This window comes from Amblyomma maculatum, chromosome 6 (genome assembly GCF_055883805.1).
Source record: "Amblyomma maculatum isolate TAMU_Amacu chromosome 6, ASM5588380v1, whole genome shotgun sequence".
NCBI classification, from domain to species: domain Eukaryota; kingdom Metazoa; phylum Arthropoda; class Arachnida; order Ixodida; family Ixodidae; genus Amblyomma; species Amblyomma maculatum.
In genome coordinates this window covers 30,276,042-30,299,041 of record NC_139349.1, presented here as the reverse complement: position 1 = coordinate 30,299,041, position 23,000 = coordinate 30,276,042, and the positions used below count along the sequence as shown (strand labels likewise).

The window sequence follows — 23,000 nt, the reverse complement described above, 5'->3', positions numbered from 1 at the left end:
CAGTTTGAAGAACTGTGAAGAAGCTACACTCGATCCCAACCCTCCTAACTCCCTAATTACCAAAAGAGCTGCTTAGGGCCATCCCTTCAGTCAAATAAAGGCTTTATTCATTCATTCATTCATTCATTTCATTTTTTATCCTGTAGAGATTTTCGCGGCACCGGGATTTAAACCACGGTCCACATACATGCACGCGAGGCGGATGTTCTACCTCCGCGCCACCGCTGCTAATGGGGCTGAAACGTGGAGGCTAAAGAAAGGGTTCTACTTAAGTTGACAATGCAGAGGGCTATGGAATGATAAATGGTATGTAGTTAATTTAAGAGACAGGAAGCGTGCAGAATGGGTCAGAGGAATATCTCGAATTAGAGCTTTTCGATGGAGGCGAAAAGCAAGGTGCCCGTGTGCTGTGCGATGTCAGTGCACGTTTAAAGAACCCCAGGTGGTCGAAATTTCCGGAGTCCTCCATACGGCGTCTCTCAGCCTGAGTCGCTTTGGGACGTTGAACCCCACAAACCAACCAACCAACATTTTAGTGGAAATCAAGAAGAAAGGGGAAGGGCATGCAGTGCGTGTAGAGGACTACCGATGGTCGCTTAGGGTAATTCGAATTGTATTCCAAGGGAAGGAAAGCGTAGCAAGGGGCGGCAGAAAGTTAGGTGAGCGGATGAGGTTAAAAAGTTCGTAGGGGTAAAGTGGTGCAGCTAGCACACGACCGCTTTTAATGGAGAAGTAGGGGAGGCCGCCCTACAGTGGGTATAGTCCGGCTGATGATGATGTTTGTAAAAAGATTCCAGAAGCGATTTCTTCGTGTCAAAGATTGTGGCGTGGCCTCAATCAATGGTGTGATTGGTTGTTTCAGCATTCTCAGCAAGGCGCCCGTGTGCTGTGCGATGTCAGTGCACGTTAAAGAACCCCAGGTGGCCGAAATTTCCGGAGTCCTCCACTACGGCGTCTCATAACCTGAGCCGCTTTGGGACGTTAAACCCCACAAACCAACCAACCATTTCATCTCATGCCTAATGTGCTCTTGCCAGTGCTATCTTTCTGGTTGCCTACATTTGCCGGACTACTTTATTTGCCAGGAATACGATCGAACCGAAGACCGCAAGTAAAACAAATCAGAAAATGGCGTTAGTATACAGAAAACAGACCGAGCCATGCCACTCCAGTCCTATCGACAGCTAATGACAACCAGCTTTCCCTTATTAATGCGCTTAACCGGTAAGCTTAGCTATACTGATTCTTTTTAGGAGTGTGTCCCGTAGATGGTTCAGGGTGCGTATTTCACGGGCCCCTCAAGCTGGTAACGATGTCTTGAAAGGCAGCCAAGTCGTCAGACATCTCGCAGTCGGCCGAAGAGGCAAGTACTCCGTCCGTCAGCTCCCAAATCACGCTGCTCACTTCGCCAGCCACGTCCCGATACTCTCGTTGCATCTGTCGCAAAAAATTGAGTAAAGGTGAATATAAGGATGCGTTGTGAAAACCCCGCGTGGAGTTAATATATGCGTTGAGATAGAAACACTCGGCTACATTTTAGTGATGGCAGGCTTCCTTGCTAAATTCGCCAGGCGTGTATTTCCGAGGCGCAACATTGTGGACAGCTTACCGAACACTGACCCTTATGCCCTCCTAACATAAATTGTAAACTGCTTCCCTTCCGTCGAGGCGCAGTTCGGGTGTCCACAGCGCGTGTGACGAATACTGCTTATTTCCCTTCCTGTGACCCAATTATGATTATTATTCATAGGAAGTACGCTGGACCTGTGACACTTCTCAGGGTACACCTGAACCACGCCGTAAGGCAAGGGAAGAACAAATCATTCCAAAAGCCTCCATTACAGCACCTCTTCTTTACATCCCACATTTCTCTCTTGCATTACGGCGCAAGAGATGCTGCATCTTTCCTTTCTATAAGTTGCCTCGCCGTCCTCTCTATACATTAAGGCTCTGTTCAGGTGTCCACAGAACAAATGTGACAGATACGGCGCCTTTCTTAACCTGTGAACCAATTATATATTTAGGAAGGTGTGTGTGAAAGAAGCAGGTGCCTAGTGGAAAGCTGCGGAAGAAAATTCGAGGGCAGTTAAGTCATCTTCCGTGGAGAAATGTGAAAGCATTAGCTTTTGTCGCTGCTAGTGAGCCAGAGCGGCGTGACAGCTTGTCACGTGACTGGTGTGACATCATGATTTTGAAAGTCATCCTAAATCACATGACACTTTTTGTGTCGTGACATCATTCTGTTTGCAAGTCATTCTTAATACGTACTTCAAATTAGGGTGAAGTTTACACTTGCAACTCACATGGCACTCCATAAACCGTTTGTAGTGATTATTATAGATACAAAAGGAAGGAACACATGTTTGCCAGCGTCGGTATCTGCTATCTGTAGTACCTGAACTGTTCCCCACCTTTATTTTTTGCTTCATGACATTATACGACTTATCGTAACGTAATATGACTGTGGATTACGCTGTACGGTTTAGCTTACACTACTTACGAAGATATATGTCTGATGCAACGACATACACCTTACTGATACTATATTTCATGATGAGCAACCATATACAGCGCCAGTGGCACCATGCATCATGGCAACTGCAAGGTGTTTCGATCCGAGCTATATACCAATAAGTTAGAGATCAAATTAAGCGTAGTTTAAAAGCGCTTCTATACTTAGTCCGTGTTGTTCGCGCTGTTAAACCTATGTCTGATTTGAGCGCAAATCAACTCGCTCAGTTTTCCGTCATCTAGAAGTTGGAGATGATTATTCTCTCTTGGGCTCCGCCGGGGTGGCGCAGTGGTTACGGCGCTCGACTACTGTTTCCAAGGATGCGGGATCGAATCCCGGCCTCGACGTCCGCTTTTCGATGGAGGCGAAAAGCAAGGCGCCCGTGTGCTGTGCTATGTCAGTGCACGTTAAAGAACCTCAGGTGGTCGAAATTTCCGGAGTCCAACACTAAAGCGTCCATTATAGCCTGAGCCGCTTTGGGACGCTAAACTATAGTGCCTAGAATATATTCTAGGCACTGTAGCTAAACCCCACATACCAGCCAACAAATCTTCTTTCTTGGAAAAGGCGAAAATACTTCGTGACATATACAAACATTTAATGTTTTGTTGACGCCAAGCAGAGAATAGATTCGAATTTCAAGCGCACGTTAAAGATCCCCAGGTGGTCGAAATTACTCCGTAGCCCTCCACTACGGCTCCCCTTTCTCTCTTTCCACTTTCACTCCCACCTTCCTCCCTTTCCTTACGGCGCGGTTCAGTTGTCCACAGCAAGTGTGACAGATACGTACAGATACTGCGCCTTTCCCTTCCTGTGAACCAACCAACCCATCTCGAAAAGCGGCACCATCATTACTGCTATACTGTTCCCAAGGACGCGGGATCGAATCCCGGCCTCGGCGGCTGCTTTTCGATGGAGGCGAAAAGCCAGGCGCCCGTGTGCTGTGCGATGTCAGTGCACGTTAAAGAACCCCAGGTGGTCGAAATTTCCGGAGTCCTCCACTACGGCGTCTCTCATAGCCTGAGTCGCTTTGGGACGTTAAACCCCACAAACCAAACCAAACCAAACCAGTTTCTCAACGCTTCAGCAATCGTGGTTGTTGTTGAAAACATTTTATTGAATACAGAAAAATACTCACTGGATTGTTCGCGTGTCCGGGTCTATATACTAACGGCCCTGATCACCAGTCATTGCTGACATGTGCAGTACCCGCCTTTGTTAGGGCAACGTTCCCGCTGAGAACGCCAAAGGTGGGGTTCCTTATTAACGCGAAAGCGTTACTTCGCTATGTTACGGATTTCTGTTCGCAGACCGCGTCTGCAAAATCGTGCCCGCAGCAGTTACGGGTAATTGAGAAGTGGACGAGGTTAATGAGTGGTGTCAATCGATAGAGGCTCACGTAATGTTGCTGCAGAAAAAATAATTAGGAAAATAAGTTAATTTGGTGAATAATTAGAATAACTTGTTCACAGGAAAGCAAAAGGCGCAGTGTCTGTCACACTTGTTCTGTGGATACCTTAACCGCGCCCTAAGGGAAGGGAGGAAGGTGGGAGTGAAAGCGGAAAGAGAGAAACGGTTGCCGTGGGGAGGTGGTGGCCGCCATTGCACCCGCCACTGCTTCGGTGGTGGACGACGGCTATTGTTGCGGCGCGCGTTTATCTCTCCCTCTTCTTTTTCCTTTCTTCTCTATTTTTTCTCTTCTGTTGCTGTGCTGGAGTACCCGGGTTCGAACCCGACCTCGGCGGCGGCGTTTATTCGTTGGAGGCGAAACGAGGCGTCCGTGTGCTGTGCGATGTCAGCGCACGTTAAAGATCCCCAGGTGGTCGAAATTGCTCCGTAGTCCTCCACTACGGTTCCTCTTTCTCTCTTTCCACTTTCACTCCCATCTTCATCCCCTTCCCTTACGGCGCGGTTGAGGTGTCCATAGAAAGCAAGTGAGACAGTTACCGCGCCTTTCCCTTCCTATAAATCAATCGATCAATCAGTTTTCTCTTCTGTTGTTGTTGTTGTGGCTGTAGGAAGAAGGAAAAGAAAATGCACGGGCCTTCTACTGGCTCTGTAGCTGAGCCACCTCCGCTGCCTTGTGCAGGCAGAAGAGAAAATAGAGAAGAAAGAAAAGAAAGAGGGAGATAAAGATGCGCGCCGCAACAAGAGCCGTCGTCCACCAGTGAAGCGGTGGCGGGTGCAATGACGGCCTACAACAGATAAAAATTCGAAGGCAGGCAAGCCCCCACCGCAAGCGGCGGTGATCTACCTGTCCCAGCGCCATCAGGGGAGCTAGTACCCACGAGCACCGTGCCCACGAGGCAGCGTAGGTGGCTCAGCTACAGAGCCAGTAGCAGGCCCGTGCATTTTCTTTTCCTTCTTCCTACAGCCACAATAACGGTTGCCGCAGTAGATATGAAGTCAGCCCCGCCGGGGTGGTGCAGTGGTAAGACGCCCGACTACTGTGCCGGAGTACCCGGGTTCGAACCCCCACCTCGGCGGCTGCGTTTCGATGGAGGCGAAACGAAGAGGCGTCCGTGTGCTGTGCGATGTCAGCGCACGTTAAAGATCCCCAGGTGGTCGAAATTACCCCGTAGCCCTCCACTACGGCCCCACTTTCTCCCTTTCCACTTTCACTCCCACCTTCCTCCCTTCTCTTACGGCGTGGTTGTGGTGTCCACATATAAAAAGTGACAGTTACCGCGCCTTTCCCTTCCTATAAATCAATCAAAAAAAAAATATGAAGTCAAGAATGTGACGTCACACAGCCGGAAGTAGAGCCGAAAAAGGGCAAGGAAGGGATTGGCGCGCAATTTGAAAGTACTAAAGACTAAAAGGTTGGTTGGTTAGTGGGGTTTAACGTCCCAAAGCAACTTAGGCTATGAGAGACGCCGTAGTGGAGGACTCCGGAAATTTCGACCACCTGGGGTTCTTTAACGTGCACTGACATCGCACAGTACACGGACGCCTTGCTTTTCGCCTCCACCGAAAAGCTGCCGCCGAGGGGTAAACAAGAAGTGAATTAAGCTACTAGAAGCAACCAACAGCAGCATCCGTGCTTTCGCATTACTCCAATGTAGATTCTGCAGTGCTCATTAATTTTTTTAATGGGGTGATGGAACGAAAACAATCTGCCTCCGCCGTAGTAGCTCAGTGGCTAAGACGCTAAGCTCCTGAATCGGATCGAGTACGCGAGATTAATCCCAGCTGCGGCGGTCGCGTTCCTACTAGCGCCCGGGGAAGGCGAAAGTGTCAGAGAAAGCATAGGTCGAGAAATCAGAAAGCATCTATACGTCTCGCCCATACCGAAGAACATGCACCCCGTACACGACGAGGGGAGGAGGAAAAGCAGAGCTAAGCACCTCGCTAACAAATTGGACAACCTCCCGCCGGGATCGGTCGCCTACACCGATGCAGCGATCGGGAAAGAAGGCGACGTAACCTCGGTCGCCCTATTGGACACTGGGATCGCCATAGGAATAGAAAGAAATCGAGATATACCGCCGGTAGAGGCGGAGGAGATTGCAATAGCCATTGCCATTGCACGACCAGGCGTGAAACACGTCATCAGCGATAGCAAAGCGGCGGTTAGAAATTTTAGCAAGGGTAGAGTCAGCAATCGTGCTGCAAAACTTCTGAACGAGTCGTCTCTCGCCGAAAGCGTGACCATAATCTGGACCCCAGCACACGCCGGTCTCGCCGGCAACGAGGCTGCCCACATGCTCGCCCGCTCCTCGCTACCTCGGGGTGCTGCGGACGCCTCCACAACATCTAAAACCAAAGAATGTACGAAACGAAGAGGCGTCGTGTGCTGTGCGATGTCAGCGCACGTTAAAGATCCCCAGGTGGTCGAAATTACTCCGTAGCCCTCCACTACGGCTCCCCTTTCTCTCTTTCCACTTTCATTCCCACCTTCCTCCCTTCCCTTACGGCGCGGTTCGGGTGTCCACAGAGCAAGTGTGACAGTTACTGCGCCTTTCCCTTCCTGTGAACCAATTTATTTATAGGTACCTTTAGGGATGTAACCGACAACTTGAAGAAAGACCGGAGGATATATCCGCCACCGGTTAGATCCCTGAGTAAAAAGGAATCGTACGACTGGAGAAGACTCCAAGCTCGAAATTTCTTTTCGCCCCTGTGGAGGAGTTGGACGGGTGCCAGAGGGCGGAAGAAGGACGGTGCAGAAACCGAAATTTGTAAATTTTGCGGGCCCCGCCGGGGTGGTGCAGTGGTAAGACGCCCGACTACTGTGCCGGAGTTCCCGGGTTCGAACCCGACCGCGGCGGCTGCGTTTCGATGGAGGCGAAACGAAGTGGTGTCCGTGTGCTGTGCGATGTCAGCGCACGTTAAAGATCCCCAGGTGGTCGAAATTACTCCGTAGCCCTCCACTACGGCTCCTCTTTCTCTCTTTCCACTTTCATTCCCACCTTCCTCCCTTCCCTTACGGCGCGGTTCGGGTGTCCACAGAGCAAGTGTGACAGTTACTGCGCCTTTCCCTTCCTGTGAACCAATTTATTATTATTATTATTAATTTTGCGGCCACGTGGCAACATTAGATCATATAATATGGAGATGCGTTCGTGCCCCAGGGCGCAATGCGATTAAAACTAGCGATGAATGGGAGACCACGCTAAGAAGCTCCGACGAAAAAACACAGCGATTCGCCGTCCGCCTGGCGGCCGAGGCTGAAGACCTCTTCTCCTAGACGAGGCCGGGTGTCCTCTGGCCGCGGTGTGACAGACTGCCTCCCCGGACGCCTGCGTGCGGACTCGTAGGTGGCTGCTGCACCATATTCGGCGGAAATAAATGTTCTTCCTCCTCCTCCGTGTGCTTTGCGATGTTAGTGCGCGTTAGAACCTTAGGTAGTATACAGTTCCTTATATCTGTCTTCTTTCACTCTCATCTTCCTCTCGTTCCTTACAGCGCGGTCAGGTGTCCACCGAAAATGACAAATATTGCCCCTTTGAAGTGAGGTATTACAGAAAAATAAAAAACCCTGGCGGATGTAACTTTTTGGAATACGGTTGAGAATGCGCGCATTTTTTAGTGGCGGTTTATCTTTTTTATTAGCTGTTTATTAGGATTATTGCTAGTAACTTGAACTGGCCGCGTAGTTTCTCAACATATTTTATAAAAGCCCTTGTTATTTTGTTTTGCTCTTCATAAATACGACCTCTGTCCATGTGTAAAGTTAAGGATCGTTCGCAATCTTGATCATGAGTGTAAGAGCCATAAACGTGCGTTGCTACGTGAGCGACACGTGACTACCGCTTCTCGTCTGCCATCCAATTCACCCCCGCCCCCACTTACTCCAAAAATTTAGACACCGCTTCCCTTTCAACTCCTGACGAAACAGACACTCCGAGTTCTCGTGTAAGAAATACATCGTACCACTGCTGCTTGAACTGCGTCACGTTCCCCTTGCCGCTGCATCCCGGATTTGGTAGCCTCGTTTAAGCTTTCTTGCGTGATGATTACTGGAAGAGACCTGGAGTCGACAGCAGCTTCATTTCCTTCGTTCAGGAACAGATTCAGCTCTTTTAATGCCTGGAATTAAAGAAAAGCACATTCTCATAATAGTAACTGGAAGTATCAAGTATGGCCGTCGAATTCGCTAACAGTGAAATACATCGAGCTTGGCTCATAGTGGTGTTTAAAGTTCTTTTTCTCGCTTCGCATAGGCTGCATTTTTACGTCCTTCGAGGAGGCCACGAAAGAACAGCGTACGAAAATACAGCATATACGTCAAAACAGCACGCAAATACAACACGACGACAAGACTTAGGGAAAAGACAGCACATCAAATAAACACCAAAGGGAAAATACAGCACAGCGACAAAGCAGCGCAAGGAAAAAATAGCACAGCACAGCGCAGTACGGTGCAGCGCTGCCTGAATAGTGAGCAGAACAATTAGGTCACTACGCTGTCCTCGCTTAATTGGCTCTAATGGCACAGTTTCTTCTTCTGAATTATGCGAGTAGAATCTGAGCAATTGAGAAATTAAATTAAAGCGGAGATTAACTTTATTTTTTTTTTTCGATTTTGCTTTCCTACTGTAACCCATCTTGCGTAGTAAATTTTGGTAAACTAATTTTTAATGGGATCGACTGCGTAATTCCTCTTTTGTCGCCAAATACTCAGAATCATTATGAAGTTTCATGCTGACCGCGCGAGGGCGCGCATTCTTACTTTAGACTGCCAAGAAAGACGAGTACATGACAGACACAGGTGTTTTCCTAAATGCTGTGCTCTATGACTTAGCCTAGCCGAACTTACCCCTCCTAACAAGAACCCAGATTGCACTGACGCTATACATAGTTCTGACCAACGCTTCTTTTCATTTATTAAAAAATAAAATGCGCTACCCGAATCACTTCCTGTTTGAAGAACTGAGGACAGGTTTTTAGTTGGAAACAATCTTCCACAATAGTTTGAAAACGCCTACTGAAGGTGGAGCATCTACTGCTGGCGCGTAGCGTGGCTTGTAGCCACGCCGGGCGTTTCGCGCTTTTCCCACTAGGTGCGCTGTGGTCTAGCAGGTGGCAGTGTTCCTGTATATGCTCCCACATACAGGAACACTAGCAGGTGGTAAAGTCACTGGAACTGCAGGTGGTGTCGTCTTCCATTGGAGACACTTCGCCTCTCTTCTCTCTTCAGTAAGTAGAGGAGGGTAGGCTGCGCTGTATAAAGCATGCCATTTCAGCGCTTGTAAGACAGTTCGTCATGCTGTCTGAGAAGCAGAGGGAGAAGGCGGCTCGCCAGTGTGAAGCCAGGAAGCGACAGCGAGCTACGGAGTCAGAGGAACAACATGAAGAGCATCAAGCCAGACGTCGTGCTCAAGATGCGGCTCAGCGAATGCGTGCTTCTTCTCAAGCCACCGAAGCAGTTGCTTTCGCAATATCCTATAGGCTTAACTACAGCTAAGCCACTGTGAATTTTTTTCTCACATCGGACAAAATTTGCTGGAGCAAAATAATCTAGATTGTAAGCTGATGTGCTTGTGTGTTTAATGAGTCATGCTACGTAATTTTATCTCGGCCTTTATGCTTAATTTAAATCTGAAATTTAACAAAAGTATCTCTTTATACTAACTTTGGGACTGCATGGCTTTCCCAAAAAGTACCTCTTAAAGAAAGTTTAAATTATCTGGCATCAACTCTACCAACCGTTCAACGACATAAAAATTGATTGTGACTGAAAAGTGAACGAATTTCAAGATAAAAAGAAATACTGAAAACGCAATTTTTTGCTTCTTTATTGAACCAAGGAAACACAGAAAAGCCTTATAAGGGAGCAGTTAAGAAGTTAGACTGAAGACCATTTGTTATTGTATTTGCCTTTGCACCTGATTTAAAAATATTGAACCGCAAGCAGCTTTTGCGTGTGCGTGAAAACTTCGAAAGTCGCGTGAAAACAATTATTTTTTTCCCAAATTGCTTTACCAAAACGGTATTCACACGATCGACAAATATCCCTTTTTTTTTTTTTTTTTTTTCAGAGAATCTGTGATGGGCCGCTTTTGGGGCCTGGGATGTTTCGCATGGAATGACCCTAATGTCAGTCAGCGAACTATACTACCGACGCTGCTGAAATAATTTTTACACCTTTATAGGCGTAAAAAGTATGCTCAGACCATTAAAACCCACAATAACACCTCTTCCAGATTAAAAAATTAGAGGCTCCCTTAGATGTCCCTTAAGAGGAGAATGGCGAAAGCATACCCTTTTTATCCTATAATTTGCCTCTCATCGTTTACGCCTCATCGGCATTCGTTGCAGTGCTACATATAATTGTAATTTGTTTACAGTAAAGGCAAGGCACAGTATCTATCGCACTTTCTCCGGAAAGCGTGTTTGGACGGTACACCATCGCTCCTGTCGCGTGGCGTTCCTTGGCGCGCATTGAAGTGTGGCATTGCAGATGACAGGGACGCATCCCGCCTCGGCCAATCAAAACGCCGCAAAAGTGGGACACACTTTGTCCACGACAGCATCAGCCATTAAAGGCTTTCACCTTAAAAAGGGTGTTGGGAGATTTTGCATTCTTTGCATGATGGCGCACCTGCATGGCGAGGGCCAGGTCGGTGCCGCACTTCCTGGCCGCAGCACGCTCTTCGGCTCCGGCCCCCGAAAGGAGAAGGGAGCACTCGAACGCGTTGGCCAGGGGTTCCGTGGAGCGCGCCTGGTGGCGCCACCGCTGCTTCAGGGCTGCCGACCGGTGCTGAAGGCCGGGGCGCTCTGGGCGATCTCCTTCCTGTTCAAAGCACGAGCTCGAGAAGCGCTCTAGGCTGAGCATAAGGAGTGTCAGAACCTGCGTAAAGGGGAGAAAGCTTTTGACAGTGATAGCTGTATACGAAAGACATGTCGCAGGGTTTAATTGTTCCGTTCAAATACAACCGCAGGAATGACGAGGTCCCGGACTACAGAGGGACACAAGCAAAAGTAGTTGAAAAATTCTTATTTGTGGTCATGGTACATGCCTGTGTCATGCACGATATAACCATGGGCCCCTCAATTAGTGCAAAAATTCATTTTATGCGAAGCATATTGCTAGAGGTAAACCACAGCCCTTCGTGACGGTTACACGCCGTGCAAAGAATGTGGAATGCTACGTCGCACCACGTGATACGCTGACGTCACGACAGAGAAGAGACGGGGGTCCAGCTCGCGCCATCGGCTGCGGTTGCACGCCGTGCGGACCACGTGGTATGGTGACGTCACGACAGAGGATAGACGGGGGTTCAGCTCGCGCCGTCGGCTGCGGTTGCACGCCGTGCGGACCACGTGGTATGGTGACGTCACGACAGAGGAGAGACGGGGGTCCAGCTCGCGCCGTCGGCTGCGGTTGCACGCCGTGCGGAACACGTGGTATGATGACGTCACACCACGTGATACGCTGACGTCACGACAGAGGAGAGACGGGGGACCGGCTCGCGCCGTCGGCTGCGGTTGCACGCCGTGCGGACCACGTGGTATGGTGACGTCACGACAGAGGAGAGACGGGGGTCCAGCTCGCGCCGTTGGCTGCGGTTGCACGCCGTGCAGACCACGTGGTATGATGACGTCACACCACGTGATACGCTGACGTCACGACAGAGGAGAGACGGGGGACCGGCTCGCGCCGTCGGCTGCGGTTGCACGCCCTGCGGACCACGTGGTATGGTGACGTGTATCGTTGGCCTGGGGGACGACATGTTCGTTGTGCGTGTCGGTAACACAGTTAGATTAGAGATGAACGAGTCATGCTATTACCTAGTTTTATGCGATGGGAAAACATTGTGCATTCCAAGTTTAAACCTTGTAAAAGCACGTGTAACCAAGGAAAGAAAAGTTTAGCCAAGTGTAATCATGGAAAGCCAAGTTTAGCAATCAATATGCTTCGCATCTGACCAGGCTTAACCAAGCTAAGCCTCAGCCATTTTTTATGCCGTTCTTGCACACGGTGGTGATTTCTCAAAAATAGAGGTAAGTCGATCAGGCTTCAGACAAATACGTTGACTGGGGGAGGGCGTATTGCGAATCTTTCCTGCGCTTGCCCGCGTAATATGAGGTACAGCCTTTATCAAGAGTTTACAGCCCAGAGGGTTTGCTTTTAAGCTGTATAATAGGACTTTTGTAATAATCGTGGAAGTCTTAGCCATTGGAGAGGGTAGGACGAAAAACCTTGCCTTCAGCAAGTATGGAAACCTGGGAATGCATTACGAGCCACATAGTATATCGCTCAGAAGTAGACCCCCTGGGCTGTAAACTTTTGATAAAGACTGTACATTGCGAAACCAATCAACGAAATGCGCGGCGGGCACTTGATACGCAACATAGCAGGTCGCAGGCTCTTGATATATGCCAATAAAGCGTCTCGTCGGGGCCTGTTGTCTGGCTTCCCGCTCCTATGCACTTTTTAATGCGCTATAGCACTACAGTCGGGTACAACTCAAGCCTGCTAAGATATATTAAAGATGTTTTGCTAGCTAAATAAATAGCTAAACATCAGACGAAATTACAAAATCAGGAACTCTGATTGTGGAACTCTGTGTTGTCGAATATCGAAAATTGGTTTAGTTTACAGTTCAGTGAAGCAATGCTATAAGCTATGCCCATACTTACGCAATAGTCAACCGCTGTTTTGTTTTTGTTTTTTAAGTTGCATGCTTTTTTTGGCAGCATAGTAGTTGACAGGCAGTGTTTGAGGCCAAAATCAATTAAAATGAAAATCTGGGGGCACTCAAGCTTCGCTTTTATGGCGCGGGAGCCGTAATGACTCCCGTCTACCGGCTCCCCTTGTGGGCTTTCACTCGTGTTCATGCACTCTGCTACAAGTAAGCATACTCTGGTGGCGATGTTCCGCGATACATCAGTGGTGCGGAGAAAGCTGTTCCTATCAAGCAGAAATATCCACTTTTACATTTTATGTCCTGACTCCCGAACGACTACATGTGCCAACAGTCACTTATTTTGCGGAAAAAAAATCACCATGCAGGAATATAAAGCTTCGTTAAATACTGAGGGGCGGGGTTACAAAAGCAGACGCAAGATAGTTTAACTCTTTGGTCTTTATGTCGTAAATCTCGCGCATATCAGTCCAACGCTAACACTTCTGCGTTTCCTTTGCGACTTTGGAAGTGGGTTTGAGCGTTTAGTTACAGTATCAAAAGGTGGTGCCAAGCATCGTTTCAGGGCCCGTTGCCGGCACGATCCAGAAGCCGCTTAGCTCTTTGCAGGACTCCGCGCCGACGTCCCAGTGTCGTTCTCGGCGCTATTTCTGCTATCAGGGAAAGATGCATTTCCCCCTCGCCCAGCCGGGGCTGTGTCGATGCGTGAAAGGGGGGTGATCAGATCCGTAGTGGCGGAGCGAAACCGAATTCCCGCAAATAATGTTGGTGTCTATGTGCTTCGCATTCTTACGTATACATATGACCCTCAGAAACGGAGTATTTCGACAGCAAAATATATGCAGTAGGGGGTAGGCGCTTTATACAAATTTGAAGCCATTCTTGAAGGGGTGCAATTGCAGAGACCTATATATAGGGTATTTCTCCTAATACTCAGCAATCGTTAATAGGATTTTAGTGCTACTAGTCGCAATGACGGATTTTGCCGATGTCCGTCCGAAGCCGTTCTCTCTCACTTTGTGAGCTTGAAGCGCGAAAGAGAAGGTGGCTGCCCCGCCGTGGTGGTGCAGTGGTAAGACGCCCAACTACTGTGCCGGAGTGCCCGGGTTCGAACCCGACCTCGGCGGCTGCGTTTCGACGGAGGCGAAACGAAGAGGCGTCCGTGTGCTAGTGCGGTGTCAGCTTAATTAACGATCCCCAGGTGGTCGAAATTACTCCGGAGCCCTCCCTACGGCTCCTCTTTCTCCCTTTCTACCCCTTCCTCCCTTCTCTTACGGCGCGGTTGAGGTGTCCACAGAAAACAAATGAGACAGTTACCGCGCTTTTCCCTTCCTATAAATCAATCAGTGTTTATAAATCAATCAGAAGGTGGCGAGCCCCGCCGGGGTGGTGCAGTGGTAAGACGCCCGACTACTGTGTCGGAGCACCCGGGCTCGAACCCAACCTCGGCGGCTACGTTTCGATGGAGGCGAAACGAAGAGGCGTCCGTGTGCTGTGCGATGTCAGTGCACGTTAAAGATCCCCGGGTGGTCGAAATTACTCCGTAGCCCTCCACTACGACTCCTCTTTCTCTCTTTCCACTTTCACTCCCACCTTCCTCTCTTCCTTTACGGCGCGGTTGAGGCGTCCACAGAAAACAAGTGAGACAGTTACCGCGCCTTTCCCTTCCTATAAATCAATCAGAAGGTATCGACGCACGCGTCACGCGGTTTATCCAACGAGGAAGCGGAGCGGCCGCGCAGCTGGAACCAATGAGAGAGTGGAGCGTAGCACAGTGGCGGCCGTCATAGGGCACACTCCTGACTGGGCAGTCGCGTGTCGTTCGTGCGCACTCAAATGACTCAATGACTCAACTTCGGCCTGTCTACACCCGCGTTAGTCGCTCCTCAACCTTTACGGGTAGCAAATGTGAACGCGTCGGCTCCGCGCCGCTCGCCGCATCGTCAACCAGTTTGTGTTCACCTCGACGTCCCAAAGGGCGCTCGCCTTCAAGCGCACTTACTTGCTCTTCGACAAAGTGTAAAAATGTATAGCGCACCTACTTCGTCTTTGTTTAACTACGAAAATCATCCGTAATATTTTTGAGCTAGAGGGCGCACTCTTCGGCACAGCATTGTCATCGGTGACCAGGCGCGCAAACATCGCAAAAATGGCACTGCAATTAGATCAAAGTGCTTCACATACAGATTGTTTCACCTGTATCAGCAGCGGAAAAAAAAATAGTTTGGCGGGATTCAACCCCGTTGAACCTATTTAACTAGCTGAAGCTCTGTTATGTGTGGTTTCCATCGACGGCCCAGGCATCGCATCGCCCATGGCTAAACTGACGACGCGATCTGCAGTCAAGCAGCTTGTAAGCAGCAGCTGTCATGTGGTGGCGAGAGCACAGGCGAGGCGAAGGAGGAGCGCATGGCGCAGCTGATGGCCACGTGATTTTGAGGCTGACGATGACGTCACTCGCTGTTCGGCCGGCGGCGGTGTGACGTCAACGGACCGCTCGACATGACTGGGTTGCCAAGAGCTGCCAACTGGGGCTTCGCTTTCGATATGAAATGAAAAGACAGGACTCCAACTCTCCAGGAGCCTTTGATTCCGAGTCATGCAAGCCATTTATAATGAGTGGTCTTTCATACAACGTGGTAGCTTACTACAGTATGCTAAGGGATAAGTACGGGGTAACAGAGAGTCACAAATTAAGATATTATTGGGACATAGCTATGATAGGGATTAAGCGTGTAGCGAAAATGGGCATGTACGCGAACGAGCCTTGAAAAGGGGAGCCAGTAGACTCATTTTAACGCTGTCGCATATTTTACTTCTGTAGTAACCCACCCGCATGTCTTTCATGTCAGTCGCCGTCTTGAAAGCGAGCGCGAAGAGTGCGTTGCCGAGCAGCACGGTCAACTTGTTCGCTGTTGTCACTGCTTCCAGGTCAGCAGGTTCGCCGGCAGCGGTGGTCACGACGCTGTCATGCACATCCTGCGCCATCTGTGACGACCATTGAGAAAAAAAAATCACGAAGCAATCCAAACTGTTTACAAGCCTACCAATTCGGAAGGCAGTGATGTATGCAGTAATCGAAAATTCCCCCACCGTAACTGTCTGAGGTCCTTTTTCCCTTGCAGCAGCTTGAAAACTCTACTAGTTTGTAAAACCTGAGGTGATATCGGTGCTTGAAAATGACCAAAAGTCCTCAGAACGTGCTTTTCCCCAAATTACTCCCCTCATTTCTCTTAACATGTGAAAATTCCTCGAATGGAACATCACTGAGCGAAAAGTCGTTTGCGTGTTCTAAGAGCTGCCATGCTATTAAGTGATATATCCAGATGCGTTGCAATATCAATGCATACGTCAGTTTTCTAGTGTGCTTCAGGCGTTGCATGTTTGAACCATACAAAGCTAATAAAACGAAGAGGGGAGGTTAATACCTCTGCGGCGCCGTCACGGTACTGCCAATAGCGCTTTAATTACCATGAGCGTTGTTTGTACACATTTGTACCATGGTCTTGTTTGTACTTCTAAGCACCACGACATTAAAAAAGAAAAAAAAAACATGTTGCACAGATACGATATGAAAGCAACAATTTCATGGTAATTAACAGCGTCTATCAATACAGTTACCGGTTAGAATTGGGGGTAAAGAATATTGTTGACAGATTAGCATGCCGCGAACAGTAGGGAACAGAAAGGCGCAATATGTTCTGTTTTGTTTTCGGACGGACGGACTTACGGACGGATAGGTAAGTGGGTGTATTGAGTGATGGATGGATGAATTCGAGCGAAATATGTTCAGTTGTTCCACTTCTTTCCAAAATGCCCCTCAGCACTTCATACCTGTTGTATCCCCACAATGCCCTATATGGTTCATTTACCCGGTATCTCTTGGCCATGTTTTATTATATACTTATGTTCTTGCTTTTCCATGTATGTCAATCCTTCGTTTATCCATACCGCGAGGTCTGCCACTCGGGATATTTCACGACCTTATATTTTAGGCATCTGATCGGTTGGACCATTGCAAATCATCAGCCCAACTTAATTACGCTAAAACTAAAGAGTGTCTCCTTCTCCACAACGATTCACTAGAGTTTGCAAGTTTTCCAAGCTATCTGCTAACAGTGCAATATCGTCAGCATACATTAAGTCCGGGAGGTGCTGTACTATGACTTTTCCCGCCTAATCTGCACGACAGATTAAAATTCAGATTACTCTCTCATAGCCTTCTGGAATTATCTTGTGAGACGAAGTACAGCTACTGCACTGACTGCGTCATGCAGCCAATGCTGAGACGCATTCGCTACCCACTGATATGTCGTTGATCCAGCCGCCTCCCATGGAGGCTTGAAAGCCGCTGTTTCATCATCCGGTTAATACCATGCAAATGACCAGATGGATCCGAAATGGAAAATAGGCAACATATAATTAAGCTTGCTTATAGAATGCACAGCAAAATATGCTTTTAATGTTTTCCCCGCACTCGCATCGAGTATTCATAACTGTGATAGAAAACTGATTGGCGGCGTTTTTTTTCTTTAATAATTGTGAGGAAATTGCTGAATATTGTACGGTGCTTTCATGAAAATATTGGTAAAGATGTTTTAAGCTATCGACACGTAGGAATATTTTGCTTGAAAAAGTTTGTCGTGGGCTTAACGTGTTATTAAGAGAGCTATATAAGTGATCGCTATTGTACACTTATAGAACGTGTAAAAAAAATACGTTCAGAAGTGCTTCCCTAGAATTTATCCAAAATTTCTGGATATGTGACTGGGAACTAAGTTTTGCCTATTTATTTTACTTACCTTGCGCTTTTAAGCCCTTAATGCTGTGTTCTGAAGCAGTGTATTATCTAACAGATAATCGAGAAAGAACCTATGTAGTGTATCTTCGTAGGGAGGCATGGATCAAGCCATAGCGCGTACCTGCTGCATCTCGGCGATGCTAACCAAGCGCATTTGGTTTGTTTTGGCCAGCTCGGTGTTGTCGCTCTGCAGTGCACCCTTTCTCCGGACCCGCGTGAATAGATGTGCCAGGGTGCCGACTTCTCTGTAGCTGGACTGCCTTCCGACGAACAGGTTTCTGTGCGAAGCGGATAAGGACAATAGTGCGTATGCACCAGCAGTGCCATTTTCTTAACCGCAGCGTCTCCTGGGAATACAGTGGCGCCACCACTGTTACTATGTCAGCGCCTGGCGTGTTCAGATATCTCTGGGAATACAGTCGCGCCATCTATGCCAGACACTGTAACCATGACTATTTAGTATAATCATAGTTATGGCTAATAATAATCATATAGTTATGGTTAATCAGTCATGATCAAAGACTAATTATGACTATGACCAACCATGACTTGACTATGAGTTAACATGACTATGTCTATAACTGTGACTACGACTATGAGTAAATATGAGCATGACTATGATCAAATCTTAACTGTCGTGATATTTTGTACTTCATTTTTATTCATCTCTGGATGATGACAGGTGCGAAGGGGGTTTTCTGTCACACTTTATGTCCACATGAAGCATGAGACAATAAATGTTTTCGCATTAAATGGGTTGTATTGTGCGATTTCAGTAAAAAAAAAGTAACAAGCGTGTCGACTCTGTGCTTCATGTTAGAGCGCACTGATGATGATGTCTCCTCCATTTATGAGAGAGAGAGAGAGAGAGAGAGAGAGGAACATAGGGAAAGGTCTTCATTGAAAGTTAGACATTTTAACACGAGTACGTACGTGCTCTGCTTGGATTTACAAGGAGAGGATTAAAAGACGACGCAAACGTTGCGCTTAAACGTTTGTGTCGTCTTTTAACCCGGTCGTTGTAAGCTTAAGCAGCACATGTATCCTTCTCAAGAATGTTGCAATGAATGTTGCAATCACAAGCATGGCTTGCGATCCCTGCCCACTTTTCCTGCTTGCTTTATTGAGGTCGAGTTCTTTGCTGGGTGCCCCCTTTCAAAGCGGTGCTCCTCGAGCAGTGTTCAAGCACAGAATGTATAAGCTTCAGTTACGATTTCAGGTCATTTTCAGCCTTAGCAAATGTCAGTTCATTACGTTGAAGGGGTTCGGTTACTTCGTTTCCATTAAGCACGGTGAAACGCCACACTTTATTTATTTATTTATTTATTTCGACCTCAAAGGCCCCATTGAAGGGGTATTACATATACAGGGGTATTACAAGGGGTATATATATAGGCCATGTAGTACCCAACATTATAATCATGTTATGAAAATGTTATGTAAGTAGCGCAACGTTTGTGTGACATAAAACGTTACTATAACAGTAGAAATATGTACTTTTTTAATGTTGACTTTTCAATGTTATTATAAAGCCAGTTAAATCATGCATCAAGTTGTATTCAAATAATATTTAAATGTAGAAAATAAGCGTTGTTTTGATATAAAATTCCAAGTGTCATTATAATGCTTGCATGCGAGAATAAAACAACACTGCAAATATATTTCAGGCATTCGGTCCCGGCACTTCCCTCTCTTTTTCTTTAGTAAAGATGTTTTCAACTAAAAGTTCTTTGCAACTAAACCTCTGAGATGATGTCTCCCAAACAGAGCACACACGGCTCAATTATTTTGTTACAAATATTTGCTTATTACTCATTCGCCATTGTCACTCATGCGTTTGGCATGCCTTAGCGCCACCTCTCGGCAACGCCCGGCAGCAAGTGGGATAGCGCGCGCTGAGCAGCTGCTGCGTGACGCTTCCTATGGAGTGTGGTTGGTTGGTTTGTGGGGTTTAACGTCCCAAAGCGACTCAGGCTATGAGAGACGCCGTAGTGGAGGACTCCGGAAATTTCGACCACCTGGGGTTCTTTAACGTGCACTGACATCGCACAGCACACGGGCGCCTTGCTTTTCGCCTCCACCGAAAAGCGGCCGCCGAGGCCGGGATTCGATCCCGCGTCCTTGGGCACAGTAATCGAGCGCCGTAACCACTGCGCCACCCCGGCGGGGCTTAATTGCGCGTTAATGCTACTTTGATCTATTTGTTTCATGTGTATACACTTCTGTCTAGTCATGTTTAAGCTGAATTTGAGGTATTATAACCATTTCATTCGGTAAGAAAACACTTCACCGAGTCAGCTAGCTGTCGAAGCGTAGCCCAGCGACTTTTAACTACAGCGACAACGTCACGCACCACTCAGCGTTCTCGTTACTGTTAAAAAATGAAGTGAACCTGTCACACCACCAGTCCTTGGTGAGTGGTCATAAATTTCGCTGATCACATTTCCCTGCGGGAGGAGCGGAGCAGTCGGGTGCCTGACAGATGCGGAGCACTGCGGCCAGGCTTCGTTCGATTAATACTCTATATTGAACGTATACAAGCAAGTTGGACAGTAAAGGAACGACGCGGAGAAATCTTTTAATACACCTGCGCAGAAATGACTGCGATAATTGCCACTATGGCTTCAGGCGGTTGTTTTATTCGCGTACAGTAGCTTTGTTAAACTTACCTCGGAACCATCATGACATGCTTATTTGCTTTGTAGGTAATTTGAAATTATTACGGCAGTGCTGCTGAGGCTGCCTAAAGGCCCAACTCCAACGACATATCCTACGCGTCGGCGCTCAGCGTCGGCGCTGTCAGCGCCGTGCCACGGTGGGCGTCACAAGCGGTGCGCATCTCCATGGGACTCGGCGCTGGCGCAGTTGGCGCTCCACTGCTGACGCTTGTATTCGCTCTGGTGCGTTGTTGCAGTTTTAATATTCACTCAATAATTTCTGCTTTTTAAAGCGTTAAGAGATGTAATTGAGACATTGAACTTAACTACAGTCTACACTTTTTACTTCTGCACAAATAAACGTATACATTTTTCACATTTTTCTGGGCTTTTCAATACAGTCTGCAACGCCATCGACGCAACATCAATTTGTCCCGCTTTCCGCGACCGTAGCTGAGACGAGTCTTGAGTTTTGTTCCTCCACGGCTGAGATCAACCGATGGGCGGCGAAGGGTTTTGCCATCACGGCCACGTGCGACGATGCAAAGCGATGACAAAAAAAAAAAAAAAAAAGTAAAAAGAAAAAGCACGCGAAGACTCGGCGCGAGCGAAAATTCAAAATTCAGAGGTCGCGGCCACCCTGTCCTCTCATTGGTGTACGGCGCCTAGACGCGCGCCAATGAGACCTACGCGGGTGAGCAGCTCGGCGCCTGCGTGGACGCTGACGCCGAAATCTAGCACGGACAGATCTCGCGCTCCGCACAAGTTTGCTGTAGTGTTCCTAGCATATCCAGGAACACTAGTTTGCTGGCGTCTCGTACAACAACAAGAAAAATCATTTTCTCACCATCTGCAGCAAACCCGTTCCCCCACCTGTTTTCTTCTTTTTTTTTTTTTCTTTTTTTTTCTAGGTTGTTCCGCGGCTGCCTGTATTGTGTATTGTATACAGATGACTCCCGGCGGCCGGTGCCTTGGGTTGATGACCCTTTGGGCCTAACCTGCTCTGCGCACCTGTGTGTGTATGTGTGTGTTGTGCGTGTCCTGCTGGTTCACCTGTATGTGCCCATATTCTGTTTGTATCACCTCTTGCCAACATAAGACAACCAAGAAACATATACCCTCAGTCTTGAGAAAGGCAGGGCTTTTGCCGAAGGTCGACTCCAAATAAACTTGGAAACAGTATGAAGCAATTTTTCACTTGTGTATAACCTCTAGCAACCAAGTACGTCTATATATATATATATATGTCTATATATACATACATATATATATATATATATATATATATATATATATATATATATATTCACAAAACAAGATTCAAAACAAGATATCAAAAACCCATTATAACCTCGCGATATTTTGTTTTGTGCCCTGATAGTGACAACAGTCTCTTTAGTGATATATCCTCGTTTCTTTGTGCAACATATTAAGATGCATGACCTAAGCGCAACACGTGTCATTCGGTCTATATACCTTGCACCGCCATTACATCACGCGTGTGAAATCTTGTTTTTGATATTTTGGTGTTTATTTGTTGACAGTGGCTGGTCACGTGTTTCGATTGTGCATGTATATAAGAAATGGGAACCGACAGCTTCTTTCTACATTCCTTGACAAAGGCCGGACCCCGGCCGAAACGTCGGATTAAAGTGTTGTTTTTTCATCGTGTGTCACCTACTTCAAGTTTATGTATATATATATATATATATATATATATATATATATATATATATATATATATATATATCAATCCTGGGCATTTATACATTTTTAACGAGGGACCGATGAACTTGGTCTTGAGCCGTTAGTGCTCGGTGCTGTTAAATGAATCAACACTTTCTAGCCGACGGTGCTTGTAGACAACTATGCATGGAGTGACTGCGGCCTTGCATATGTAGTAGCAGCTTACGCCGTTTATGCCTTTGCAAAACAGAGAAAAAGGATGCTACTAATTACCCGAGACAATATTATCGCTTTGCACAAGGGAAAGCGTCATTGACCTATTTTTTTTTTTTTCACCACTCTCCGAAAACTCAGGATAATTTAGTACATGTCACTATTTGTGGTATTCCTGGTTGAAAATCAGTAGCATAGAACGTACCAGGCAAAGCCTCACTCTGTATAATTTTGTGATTGCTATATAACCGTGCCTAGAGCAAAAGGAAATCAGCAGAGACCAAGGAACGACGGATTCGACACGCGTTTGTTTTTTAGAGGAAGTAAAAACAGTCGTAAAACTCTGGCGATATAGACTTGGCCGAATGTGCCGCTTTAAGAAGCATGGCGTTGCATGTTTACAACTATACCTGCTGACTGGCGAACTCCGTACGGCAGTTTCCAGCGCGTGGCGTTCGGCGTCTCCTGGTCCAAACGTGGCCAACAAGTTCTCCATAACGGAGTCCCTGGTGCGTCCAAGCAGGACGTCGGCCCTCGAGATTGCCGCAGCGAAGCGGCCCACATTCCGATGACAGGGCCGGAAGAACTTCGTCACGAGAGTGGGGTGCCTCTTTAGTAAGTGTGCAGCTGTACTTTGGGACATAAACAACAGAAGCGGGTTACGAGCCATAATGGGCGGGCTCTCAAAGAGGTGGAAAAAACAGCAGCCGCCTCGATGTGCTGTGTCGGTGTCTCTCCTTCGGCGACTGTTGCGAAGCGTGTCAACGAGGGACGCATGAGCCCTACACACGCCAGTGCAGATAGGGCTTTGATCGGGTAATCGTTTCCTTTACCGTTGGCTGGCAGACAAGTCAGCTGCAGACTGAGGCAGCTTGCGTTATGCGCTTTATGCGGCAGTGCGCACAGACTCATTAATTGCAGGCCTCGCTATTTTTTCCGCTATCGTCTGCAATTCCACATGCTGGGATGTCGCTCATGGCCTGAGCAGTGTCAGCCTCATGGTTGGCATGCCATACTGCCGTGCCCTTGCTTTGGGT

At 47.6% G+C, this 23,000-nt stretch overlaps 1 protein-coding gene across 1 annotated transcript; it reads right to left on the bottom strand.

Moving 5' to 3' along the window:
- Window positions 1–994: 994 nt before the first annotated feature.
- LOC146185375 (uncharacterized) lies at window positions 995–22,527 on the bottom strand. Its single transcript, XM_084607808.1, has 5 exons — window positions 22,374–22,527; window positions 17,529–17,737; window positions 15,439–15,594; window positions 10,560–10,808; window positions 995–1,437 (listed from the first exon to the last, which is right to left on the bottom strand). Exons 1-5 carry the CDS (start codon window positions 22,525–22,527, stop codon window positions 1,288–1,290), a joined length of 918 nt encoding a protein of 305 aa, XP_084463934.1. The 3' UTR covers window positions 995–1,287.
- Between the last annotated feature and the right edge of the window lie 473 nt (window positions 22,528–23,000).